The following is a 13,088-nucleotide window of genomic DNA, read 5'->3' as shown; positions in this document are numbered from 1 at the left end:
GCTCCTTGAGGATGCTCCGCGCTCCCCGGGGACGCTGCGGAGCAAGCGGCGGGGCAGTCCCGGGGATCCCCGGGGTGCGGGATCAGCCCGCCGGGGCGGTGCCGCCGCCGGTGCCGGGGGCCGAGCCGGTCCCGCCCCGCCCCGCCCGGTCCCGCCTCCCGCTCCTCTATCGCCGCCGCCGCCGGAGCCGCCGCCGCAGCCGCGGAGCCGCGAGCAGCGCCGGCCGGGCCGGGATGTGACGGGGCGGCTGCCCCGCGCCCGCTGCGCCGCTGCCCCGGGCCCGCGGGCCCCGCGCCCCGGGAGGCTGTCGGGGGGCGGCGGCGGCGGCGGGTCCCCCCCCGCCGCCCCCATGTCGGAGGGGCCGCCCTACGGCGAGGGGCAGCTGGCGGGGGACGCGGCCGTGGGGCAGCTCCCCTTCCCCGTTCGCCTCCGCGGCGGCGACGGGCTCCTGGCCGGCGGGCAGGGCAAGCGGCCGCCCAAGCTGGGGCAGATCGGCCGCAGCAAGAGAGGTGGGTGCCGGAGGGAGCGGGGCGCACCGGGAGCTGCCCGGGATGCGGGGCACGGCCCCAGGGATGGGGCGGGATGCAGCGGGTATCCCGCGGGGTGTTGGGCATCGTGTACCGGGGACCTTCCCCGGGGATACAGGACACCGGGAACCGTCCCCAGGGACGGGACACGGTGGCCGGGTTCCCTGAGGGATGTCGGGCATCGCGTCCTGAGGACCTTCTCCGGGAATGCGGGGCACTGGGGACCGTCCCCAAGGACAGGGTATGGAGCACCGGGCTCCCTGAGGGGCGTTCGGCACCGTGCTCCTTGGATCTTCCCCAGGGATGGGGCATCAAGCGCCTTTCGGGGGTGCAGGGCACCGGGAAGCATCCCCGGGGACGGGGCACGATGCACCAGACTCCCTGCAGGATGTCAGGCATCACGTCCCAAGGACTGTCACCAGGGTGTCGGGTAGCCGGGACCTTCCCTGGGGACAGGACACTGTGCCCTGGGCACTTCACCGGGTACAGGGCAGCAGCGACCTTCCCCAGGGACAGGGCATCGTTCCCTGGGGACCATCCGCGGGGCACAGAGGTGAGGGGACCTTCCTGGGGACGTGCCCTTTGCCAGGTTTCCCCAGGGACAGGGCACCAGTGCCGGGGCGTGCGATGCTGGGCACCCTCCCTGGGGACGGGACACGGCGAACCAGGTGCCCTGCGGGGCGCAGCTTTGCCAGCAGCCACACCGGGGATGTGGGACCCCTCCAACCTCCCCCAGGGTGACCTTGGGCGAGGGGAGCACGGCGGCAGGAAATTCACCGCGCTTCTGTTTCTTTCTGCTTTCTAGTGGTTATTGAAGATGATAGAATTGATGATGTGCTGCAAAACCTCTCCGAAAAGGCCCCTCCCGGTGTTTAAAGCCTCCCTGGGGACGCTGGGCTGAAGCCCGGGGTGGGGTCGGTTTACAATGGCACAGGTGATCGGCAAAAAATAACCCCCCAAGACCGCAGCGACCGCCCGAGCGCCGGGAACGCCGTCCGGCCCGCCCGCAGTCCCACGGCACCGCGGCACGTCCTGCCCTCCGGAGACGCGCGGAGGGGAGGGCGGCGAGCGAGCCAGAGCCCAGCCATGAATTAAAAAATTATAATAAATTAAAATATCTATATATATAATCGGGAAAATGGTCACCTGCTTCAAAACCCCCACCCCGAGGGATGGACGGAGGAGTCCCGCCGCGGCTCTGAATTACTCGGGATCGCTTTTCTCGGGCTGATGAACCTTGTTCCGCGCTAGATCGGGGGGTAAGAGGAAAGGGGGCAGCGGGAAATGGGGGCGGGGGGGAACAGCCCCCGGCCAGGGCTGTTCCCAGCGGGCACCTTGTTTACATTATTTAATCTTGCAAAAATGAATCCGTGCACTTGGATGTACCACGCTATCCCCTTCCATATGAGTTTCTTTTTTTTATGTTGATGTCTTTGGATGTTGGGAAATTATATAAAATAGATATATATATATATATTTAATTTTAGTCACGTTTTAGGGTTCTCGAGGGGGAAAACCAAAACTTTTATAAAGGAAAGGCCTGAAGGAAGAATTGCTGGTTTATTTTTTAAAGCTTGTACTTCTTGGTTGCTGTGAGCAAAGGGACAGATTTTATATGTACGGGGGGTGGGGGGGACGCTCAGCTTTTCTAACTACCATGCAGTCTGTAGTGTGGGTGATCTTGGTTTTTTTTTTTCTTATATTGTGGCAGTTTCCTCTCTTTAATAGACTGTATTAAAATATATATATAAAGAAATTATTTAATGTAATCACAAGAGTGCCAAACACTTGGAGATGCTGGAGGGCAGCGATTCCCTCCCCGAGACGAGCAGCACTCGGAGCTTTCTGCTCTTTCTAGGGCTCGGTCGATCTCTCGTGGGGTTTTCTCTGACTTCTCTTTTCTAATCTTTCTTTTTAACTATTTTGCATGACGTGCATAAAAACAAAAGGGGAAAAAAAAAAGGGGGGGGGGGGGAACAAAAAGCGCCTCTGGCGCCCGGGCTTGGTTCTTGTTTCTGTTTGCGATTGACTGACAGACCTCAAGGCAGGTTTTTCTTTCCTCCTTTTCTTAAATATTGTGTATGTTGCACTTTTATCCACTACACAGGGCTATTTCTGCGATGTCCGAATAAAAAGGAAAATGAAACAAAACGGAAAAAAAAAAATTATAAATGCGGATCTGCCGTGTTTTCCCGTGGGCTGCCGGGGCCCAGCGCCGTGAGCATCCCTCCCTGTCCACCCAAATAATCCCAAAATAACCAAGGAGAACGCCGCCACTCGCCGGCATGGACCCCTGTTCGTGCTGAATAATTAATTGTCATTAATATTTATTTGTGGGACTTTTTTGCTTGATGGAAAAATGCTTCGGGGGCACAAATTTAATGGGAAAATTCAGTGTTGGGTCCTGAAAGTGGCTGTTGGGGATGGGGAAAAAAAGGTGCCTTCCCCTTCACTGATGGGAAAAACTGTGGAAAATGGGCATTTCCATTCCAGTATTGCCTCCCTTCCCCCAAAAACCCAAATCCTGGTGTTAAAAAAGGCCATTATCCCTTCTGCCCCTGCCACCAAGGGCACGAGCCAACCTTTGTGCCCAGGGAGTAGGAATATAATCACAGATGGGAAACAGGTCCAGGGGTGGGATTTTATTGCGAAGAAAATCATGTGTTGCACTGGAAGCAGGATGCTGCTGAGCTGGGATTTGTACAGGATGACCTGGGGGGCGGATGGATTCGTTTGGGGTGGCACAGGGAGCTGGTACCCCATTTTTGGGGTGTGAAGGCTGCACAACGCTCCCGTCCCCACCACCTTTGCTACTTACTGCTCCATTTTTAACTCACACAGGCTCTCCCACATCCAGGGTAGGATGAGGAGCTTTGCTAAATTGCTCCCTTGAAAAATCCCCAATTATTTTCATTTTTTCCCCAGCGAGTTCAGCTCCGAGGTCGCGCCTGTGTGGGTTGGACTTGGCGCATGCAGTTTTGGCCCCAGGATTTTCTATGCTGCGGGAACTGCTGCACCTCCAAAGCACAAGATGGCCCACAGAAGGCATTTTTTTCCCCCCAAACTAATGTTTTTTGCCCCAGCCAGCATCTGGAGGTGAGCCCAGGGCTTTGGGAAAGCAGATACAGCCAGAAAGGAGCAAAGCATCGCACACGTGCTGAGGAGGCAGCACCTGGGAGCTCCTTAGACACAAAACCATGGGCTGGGTGCAGCAGCAGGTTAATTAAGTTTAGCGAAAAGCCCTTTTTTAATGTAAAAAAGCCTGATCTGTGGGTCTGCCAAACCCAATTTCCCACTTCCTTCCATACATCAAAAGACCTCTGAGAGCTTAAACCACCCTGAAACCCAGACCCGTCCGTGGGTGCTCAGAGGATGGGGCCCAGGCACAGCCCTGGGAGTCCCCCTCAAAAACACCTGGATGCCCAGGAGAAGCCGGGAATGAACCAGAGAAAGCCAGAGGGGGAAGGGAGGCTGAAAGAAGAGGAGATTCTGCTAAATTATAAAGCGCTCTTTTATATGCATCTTTCATGCACGGCACATAAATAATGGAGCAGGAGAGCCCGGCGAGCTCGCGTGCGGGAGGATGCGGGATGGAGGGCCGAGGAGAGAGAGATTCACGAGGGGTGGTGGGGAAAGATGCGCCCAAGAGACCAAGGCGGGCATCCCGCACGGCCGGGAGATGATGTTCTGAAGGAGGATTTAAGGATTAAGCTGGCCCCGGGGCAGGAGTTTATTGCATACATTATTTAACAGATGGCCCAACGCAGGCGGCGGCTGCCTACGGTCTCCCCGGTGACCTTGGCTGGGAGATGCCGGAGCTGGGCAGGGAGCCTGGTGCCATCACCACGCTCCGGTTACAGGGATCAGAGGGAAAAAAAAAACCCACCGAACCAAACCCCGGGAGCCAGCACCCAGCAGCTCCAGAGCCAAATCCCCATGGAAACTGCAAAAATCCCCACCCAGCCCTGCCCATATGGGCTGCTCGTTTTGGCAGGGGTGGGAAAAAAAGGAGGAAAAAATAAAATGTATAGAAAAGAGCCAATTGCAGGTTTATTTACCGGAGGAAACTTGGCACCTTGGGAAGAGAGCAGAGCGGGAGGGACGAGTGAGGTGCAAAGGTCCCAGTGACACCCAGAGCGCTTGTGAAATCCCACTCCCGTGCACAAACACACGCTTTAATCCCATTTTCCCAGGGATTTTGGCGTTGGGAGAAGATGCTAACACCGTTGTTCCTGCAGCAAAGCCAACCCTGACCGCTTACACCCAGAACCAGGCTGTATTTTTATTCACTTCTAAAGCTGCTCATTTTCCACAGGCTTTGAGGCATCAGCCTATGGGAGTCCCCTGGGATTACACCAGTCCTAGGGGGGGCTCAGAGCAATGGACAACGATTTTGGGGCTGGGTCAGTGTCCCCACCACTCATTCCCACATCACCCAGGCAATAACTCACAGAAAAAAACCCCAACATCGAGGGCAGTGTGTTGCAGCCAGGGCAGAGCGGAGCAGGGGGAGCGGGTGAGTCCCCCAAAGCTCTTCCCAAAAGGACACCCATGGAGCAACTGCCCAAAATAAACATTCTCTTTTTTTTTTTTCCCCTCCTCCATCAAAACTAGGGCATGTTAAACTAGGCCAGCACTCCTCAAGTAATTTATTTATCATGGGGGGGAGCAAGGAGGGACAGCATGAGCTGCAGGAGGGGATGCTTCATCCTGCCCCCAAATGCCATGGGTTTGGGGAATAAAATGGGTCAGTTCTCCCCTCTTCCCTTGTTGAAAAATCACAATTACTCAGAAGGAAGCAGCTTTAGTGACCTTTGGTGGAGAAGACACAAAAACGGTCATTTTAACGGTATCAAACCCTTTTTGATCCATTCACTCGACTGTTTTCACCGCGTGGGGTTCGTGTTTTGTATTGAGGCATTAGACAGAAAATACGAAAATTTAGAAAAACGAAAAATGGAAAAAGACGTAAAAGCAATTTCACCCTCCTTTAAAACTCAGGTTTTTTCCCTGCTTTTTAACACAGGAATGAGAAAAACCCAGCGGCTGCCCAAAATCTCTCCACCTATCCCTGCCAGGGAATGGGGCTGGCCAAGCGGGAGTGGGGATGCAGCACCATCCTGCTGGATGCTCCCCCATCAGTCATGGCCTTGGAGGTTTTTGGGGGGCTTTACCTTTGCCTTTGGGTCTCCCCGTGGGTAGAGTGGTTTCTGGTGGGATGGACCCCATGCGTTGCTTCTTTGGGGGGCTGCGGGTCCCCCTTCCCTGGGATCTTTGTCCCACAGCCACTAGAGGCCACTGAGGCTCTGTGATCCCGGCTGATTTACTCAGGCAGGACATTTGGACACACATTGGCACCCAAAAATCTAAAACCGGGTGAGAACGATTGCTGAAATCCACAGAGGCAGCAAAACGGGGGAAAGGCAGCACAGAGAAGGGCTGTCCCTGAGCTCTGTCGGTGTCTCCAGGGGCATCCCCACCCCGGGACCCCACAGGGAACAGGGGCACTCTTCCCAAATCTGGTCGAGCCGCTCAGCTGCTCAGACTTGTGCTGAGCACCAGCAGGAATTTTGAGTGTCCTGCCCCAAGCTAAACATCTCCAGAGGACAGGGAAATGCTGCCCCTCATGCAGCATCCTTCCTGGGCTCACCAGGAATTTTATGGAGGGGTCAAGAAGACACTCCCATGACGTGGAATTCCTTACCTTGGGAATATTCTGCAAGAAAATCCCTAAATCCCCTGCTGCTGCTGCCTCGGGGAGCCTGGGAGTGGAGCTGCCTGCCTCCCCAGGCTCCTCATTTTCATTTCGCCTGGAGTTAAATTTTTCTAGGATATTCTAAACAGCCGTTCCCACTTAAGAGGGAAACATCAGACATCTTCATTTACACACCGCTCCAGGTGTCAAACTGTTGCATGACAATAACAAGTGGGAGACACCTCACCCAAAAAACGGGAGAAGTTCCAGCCGGAGCCAAATGCAGCAACAGATGCTCAGATAAAACCCAAACCTGAGAACAGCACCAGGCTCTGCAACCCGGCCAAAGCCTTCCCAGAGAAATAATCAGTGTTCGGGGGGTGGGGATTATATTTTTCTGGGAGGTTGGGATGCCTGTGCTGCCCTCACATTTGGGTATTTTCAGACCCGTGGTGGGCAGGTGAGAATGGCCACTGCCTCCTCAGGGCTGCCCCAGTTCCCAGCCTCACTGGCTTTGGAAGAAGATTCCCTGCCACAGATTTTTCCAAGACAATTCCTCCCCTGAGTTTCAGCAGGATGTGCCTGTGATAGCAATTGCCCTGTTAAATTCGTGCTGGTGATGCAATGCCAGGAACACGAAGGAATATGAAGGAAACCAGAGGAATTTGGGCTCCCCTCCATGCTACAGCATCTCCATTATTAATATATATAGTATTACATTATATAATGCTATATAATATTATATAATATATATGGTATTATATAATACATACAATATTATAGATATCATTTTTGCAGAGACAGATGTGACACTCGCACAAGCCCTTTCCTTTGCAGATATCCCACCCTGCTCACCCTTTCCCATGGGGAAAAAGGGAGCAAAGTGGCTGCTGGGAACATCTCAGAGTCCCTGGAGCTTTGTGTGCACGGCTCAAAGCATCAGCCCCTTCCCGGGATGGGGGAATAAAAGAAAATAAAGGAAAATAACCAAACCACAAAAATAAATCCCCAAACAGGCCATGTGACACAACACTCCGAAATACCCGGCGGTGAGTCACGGGTGTGGAGATGGGGCTGATCCAGCTCTGACTCAGCCCGGGCAGCCGGTGCAGCCTGTTTGTGTCCCCCCCCCTCCCCCCAACTCCTGTTTCCCATTTTTGCTCCAAACCTGCTCAAATATAAATAAATACTCGGTGACTAAGAGACATGTGGTGGGGCTCAGCCTGCAGCAGCCCCTTCAAGCCCCCCCGAATTCCTGATGGTGCCACAAGGGCTGGACACACCAGTATCCCGCAAAAGCCAGGCCTGGGAACCTTTGAAATATTTAAAATGTTTTTTTAAATATATATTTTTGGAGGGGGAAAAACACACACACACACAGGAGGTTCTTGCTGATGCCATGGCAAGGAAGCACTTGGGATTTTCCAACCAGCTCTAATTAATTAATATTTTCTCAGCTTAGCATCATTTTAAACATGAAGCACCAATTCCCATCGGTCACGGACAAGGGAAGCCGGCACAGAGCAGAGACCCTGCCCAGGGCAGGGTGAAGCCTCATTCCAGGACACCACACTGGAGGGGCGGTGGGTGCTGGTGGAGCTGGGATGAGATTCAGTTCCCACCTGGGTGCAATCCAGCCCCAGCCCTTCCCAAGCCACAGCATCCTGAAACATCCTCAGAGGGATGGAAAACCACAAGAGATGGCTGATTTTGGAGGAGGCACCTTAGGAAAGCTGCCCTTGGGTTATTCCCACTGGATCTGGACAAATACACGGGGGTGGAGCACCTTACAGCTGGGTTTAACCCCCCACCGTGTTTAAGCCCCCGGGATTCTCCGAGCAGGGCTGGTGCCGGCCTCACCCAGGTTATTGCACCCTCCCTGCACCACAGGGTAAGGAAAGGCAAAAGGCGGGATCAGGATGAGACCCTGGCAGCATCCTCAGCATCCATAACCAGTTTCCATAGCAACAGGTTCGGCCCCAGATCGGCAGCGGGTGCTGGGAAGCAGGAATGAGGAGGGAGCTCAGGGGGACCCCACGAGCAGCAAAAAACAGGGTTTGGTGCAGAAAATCACTTCACACCCCGGTGCCTCGGGAGCGAGGGGAGGCTGAGGCCGGGCTCTGGGAGCTGTGACCCAACACAGACCCTCCAGGACAGCCCTTCCAGGGAGACTGGGGAGCTGCCCCCCATCCCATCACCTCTGCCCGGCACAGATCTCATCAACCCATTCCAGGTGTATCAGCATTCCCAGTTTAATTCCCAGCTGGGAAGTCAGGAGCTCTGCTACACCCTCCCCCGGCTCCAGCCAGGAGCAAACAGCCACGAGACCCCAAAGCGTCCATCCTACAGTCCTGAACGCCGGGAAAGCGCACACCTGGGGGATGATCCGGAGGGAGAGCCCGGACAGGGATGCTCCGGGCGTGCGGATGCCGGCGGGCCCCTCGCCCGAACCCCGCGGCCGTGCCCCGCCCGCGGCACTGTTACACAAGGCTCCCGGCGCTTGCATAAGCGGCAGCAGCCTCAAGGAGAGAGGAAAAGTGAGCAGCAACCACGGCCCCGAAGCCACGCCTCGGGATGGGATCCGTGGCCTGAGTCCATATCCCACAGGAGTCCCGTGGGATCTGGAGCAGGACATCGTGCAGCCACCCCTAAACGAGGGTGACACAATCCCCCGCAGCAGGACTGACCCCATCCCTTCACCATCCTTGTTGAAGAGACCAAAAATAGCAGGAATTCAACCCTTAACAGCTGGAGAAAGGCTGCCAGAACCCCCAAAGCCAGCGAGCAGCCTGCACACCAGCCTTTGGCTCACCTGCTGCCACTTCCAGACTTGGAACTGGGGTTAGTCCCAGGGGAAGACCATTTTTAAAAGCCTTTTAACCAAGAGGTGCTGGGGAAGCATCCTGCAGGGCTTGGGCTCCCAGGGAGCCTCTGCGGAGTGGGACAGGCAGGTGAGCATCAGCCTCAGCTCCCAGTGCTCATCCCAGGGGCATAAGCATTGCCTTTAACCAGCACCACATCAGCACCCAGGGGTGCCTTTGGCCAGCCCCCGGTAGTTTGGCACAGGGCAGCTCACCCTAAACCACGTTGTTCTTGCCCTAGACCACGTTGTTCTTGCCCTAGACCACGTTGTTCATGCCTGCTGTGGTGCTTCGGATCTGGCTCAACTTCATGGCTGTCAATGAGCACGTGGCCAGAGAGGGTTGTAAGAACCTGCAACCCCAACCAGGTCACCTTTCCCGAGGGATTTACACCCTTTACAGGGTTCCTTTCCAGGATTTCCACCTGTGCCTGCTGCACTGGGGCTGATGTTTTGACCCCAGCTCCTTCTCACCCCACAAACCCACATTCTCTCACTACCCACACCCTTTGCTTTCCTGCCTTGTGTAAAGAAAGGATTAAAAACCATGACAAAAAGCTGAGAAATCCTCTAATTTAATAAGCAGAGAAGCCCACAGACCTCTAGCTTGGCTTCTTAAACATGAGCAATATCATATCTATGTCTTGAGGAGATTTAATGATTTTAACAATTGAAAGGCACCCCAAAGAGGCAGCACTTAGAGGGAACAAGCACCTGCAGGACTCATGTGCATCCCAGCACAGCACAAACTTCCCATGGCAAAGGTGACTTTACAGGTGGCACAGAAAAAAGAAAACCTGAAAAGGTCATTGCACAAGAGGGGGTGATGCTCCTGATTTAAATAGAACCCCCAAAACCCACACTGCAAAACCACAGGCACACCCAGAGCTGAAGCAAACACCCACCAGTGACTCTTGGGCAGTGACAAATTTCCATCCTCCTTCTTTATATAGGGAATGATTCTATGGGGACAGCAGCCACCCCAAAGGCAGAGCACTGGGACAACCAGCTCATGGCAGGGTCAGACACCCCGGGTCTGTGCCCATCCCTCCTCTGAGACACCCCCAGACCTCAGCTTCAGGCCTTATATTGCCTTCAGGATAAACAAACCACAAAATCTCAGTGCAGCTGCCCCGGGAGGGGAAACCACCCAAAAGGACACAAACCTGAGGTGCTTAAAGAACTCCCAGCCCCAAGGTGAGCATCCAACCATCCGATTGCCGCTGAAAGCCATCGTTAAGGTGATTCTCAGCAGAGGGTACGTGTGGGGCCCCCGAAACCCCCCAGAGTCTCTGCTGTGCTGGGGTGAAGCAGAGCTGCGGGAGGCAGCGAGGGCGATGTGTGAAATCGTGGGGCGGCCGGCAGCTATTTCTGCTCCGTGTCAGCACCCACTGACAGCACCACCCTGGGAACACAGCGAAGCTCCAGGCATCATTTTTCCAAGAGAAATCCACCTGTACATAGCTGTACCTCCACGTTAGCCCCCAGCATTGTGAGGTGTGGAGCTCGCTGGGTCTGGGTGCAAAGCTGGGGGGTTTGGGGTCGAAGCGAGCTGCTGGCACCCTTGGGATCTCCATTGAGGCTCCCGAGATTCCCCCTTATCTGATAGGCAGAAACTTCTACAAATCCCTTCTCCTTCCTTCTGCTCAGGGTCACTCTTTTCTCCCCTTCATTTCTTGGGACTTGGAGCGAAAACCAGGCAAATGCTACTGATTGTGTAACGTTTTGCTCAAAAAGCTTCTTAAGCAGTCACATATTTCTATTGGATTTCCCTTGCCCTTCACTGCTGATTACTGGAGTATTTATATATAAATAGAAGCTGTCTTCCCCATAATCTGCTTGTTTCTCCTAATTAACTCGGGGCTGCTCTCCTTGGGCTGCTCAGCCCTTGGGTTTTGGGGGAGCCAGCACCCAGTGGCACTCAGTGAACCCAAATCTGCCAAATTTCTGCTGAAATTGCTTTTTTAGGTTTGGAGGAAGCAAAACCCTCCTTTCCAAACTTTATGTGCTCAGTATCTGCCCCATCCTCCCAACCCCCAGCTCAGGGAAGGGCTCAAACGTGATTTCTTCATCTTCCTCCCTCCTCACCAAACTTTCCCCTAATTTAAGGAACGTCTCGATTTGATAATTATTTTAATCATTATTACTCATCTTTCCCCTTTCTTCCCCCCCCCCCCCCCCCTCAAAACTTCATCCTGGGCCTGTCAGTCACTTTAATAGCTGTTTACAACCTATCATCAAGTCTTGCATAACATCCACATGACTTCACTCAGATGCCTCCGACACCCAAAAGCTGCCCCTGAGCTCTATTTCAGGAGTGATGGAGCCCACGGCACCAACCGGCTGCATCCCCCGCCGGCATGCCCGGGGTCCTGGGATGGGGAAAACCAAAGGGGAAAACATGCCCGAAGCAAAACTATTTTGTAGTTAACACAAGACGGCCCCACGCTGCTCCCTGGTTCAGGTGAGGGTTTGTTTGGTGGGCTCAGACCCCCTCCCCAGCATGGCAGGCATATGCTGCATCAATTTGGAGAGATCAGGAGCTAAAAGCACCTGGAGCAGCCCCTGGATCGCCGCCCCTGGATCGCAGCGGCTGCTCCCGGGGGGTTGCGGCTGCAGCGTGGCCTCTGCCCCCCAGTCTCCTCACAGCACTGGGACACGCGCACACCAAACGCTGCAAATTCTGTTAAAAATGTCGTTTTCTCGCAAAGTTCTCCACCCCGCGGCATCGCCCGTCGGCGGCGGGTTGGCGGGGGACGGGGGCAGAGGCGCAATCTGTGCTGGAACGGCTGCCAGCCCTTTTCCTTCGGCAGGCGATGGCTGGGTTGTGGGGCGGGGGGGGGACACGACGGCTCTTTTTTAAGCTCTCCCGTCCTCCCCCTCTCCCTCAGGTTTCATAACCCTTCAAAGCACGAAAAGGCTCCTCCGGTTCCCGGCTAATGAGCCCCTGCGGAGGAGGAGCCGCGGTCCTGGCAGGAGGGAAGTTCGGCAGCAAAATCTCCCCACCGCGGGTGTGACGGGGCAGGGAGGGACACGGAGGGGTCTCTGCGGGGTCCCGCAATAACCCAAATTTGGCCGGTTCTCTCCCCAAAACGCCCCTTGGCACGAGGCTGCCCGGGCTGGGAAATCTCTCCCTCCCCGTGCAGACGCTGCGTGCAAATATTTATTTACACAGCATAAAGGGGGTTATTTATTAAGCCACAGCTGACAACTGTATTCAAACTAATTTCTCTTAATAAGGCACTTGTGGTCACCCCGGCAACAGCACCGGAGCGCCCTTAGGAGACGTCTTAATGGGGTGAAAATCCCCTTGGATGCAAAGAGGGTGCTGAGGGGGCCTCCGGAGATGCTGGGCCTGGAGACATCATCCCCCCTTCTTGGAGACCCTCTCCATCCCCGGAGATGGAGTCCAGAGGGAGGAAACTGGGCCAGAAGTGTCTATTTCTTGTGATAGATGTATATATACAGAGGTCACCAAAAGCAGGAGGGCATCAGAGAGGGTCCTTGCTTGCCAAGGGGAAAATAAGGGATGGCAGAGCTCCTACATTCTGCTTTGGGTTGGAAAACACAATGGCTGCTTTATTAACACCTGTAAGTACAACACTAATTAAGGAAGGTGTGGGATGAAGGCAGGATTTCTGCTTCCTTGCACTGACCAAGGTGACAGGTTAAATTGTCGAGAATAAGAAAGACAGCAGAAGGACGTCTCAGCTCCATCTCTGCCTCAGAGAATAATTAAACCCAATTTCCCCTGGTTTTTAAAATCCCGGATCCATCAGCTTACCAAATGCTGCACTATCCAGGGTTTGCAAAACAAAACTCCCCAAAACCTGAAGGAAGCTCCTTATCCCCTCTGAAACCCAGACCTAAACTCACGCACTAAATTATGATGGGGTTTTTTGGGGGGTATTTTACTGAACAGCCACACAAAGCTCCAGCCAGCCAGGGTGGCCCTGGGGAAACCCACCAAGAACCCACCCCAAAACAAAGGGACTCACACTGGGAA

At 54.6% G+C, this 13,088-nt stretch overlaps 1 protein-coding gene across 1 annotated transcript; it reads left to right on the top strand.

Moving 5' to 3' along the window:
- The first annotated feature begins 189 nt into the window (after window positions 1-189).
- On the top strand, window positions 190-2,851 carry CAMK2N1 (calcium/calmodulin dependent protein kinase II inhibitor 1). Its single transcript, XM_039564100.1, has 2 exons — window positions 190-509; window positions 1,333-2,851. Exons 1-2 carry the CDS (start codon window positions 350-352, stop codon window positions 1,401-1,403), a joined length of 231 nt encoding a protein of 76 aa, XP_039420034.1. The 5' UTR covers window positions 190-349; the 3' UTR covers window positions 1,404-2,851.
- The last annotated feature ends 10,237 nt before the right edge of the window (window positions 2,852-13,088 follow it).

This window comes from Corvus cornix, chromosome 21, assembly GCF_000738735.6.
Source record: "Corvus cornix cornix isolate S_Up_H32 chromosome 21, ASM73873v5, whole genome shotgun sequence".
Lineage (NCBI taxonomy): Eukaryota > Metazoa > Chordata > Aves > Passeriformes > Corvidae > Corvus > Corvus cornix.
Note: the sequence above shows the minus strand (reverse complement) of the source record. Positions and strands in the feature narration are given on the sequence as shown.

What these genes read in the sequence shown, in the direction of transcription:
- CAMK2N1 (XM_039564100.1), top strand. Translation starts at nt 350, where the DNA reads ATGTCGGAGGGGCCGCCCTACGGCGAGGGGCAGCTGGCGGGGGACGCG. An exon ending in GATCGGCCGCAGCAAGAGAG is followed by an intron (nt 510 to 1,332) that starts GTGGGTGCCGGA and finishes TCTGCTTTCTAG; the next exon opens with TGGTTATTGAAGATGATAGA.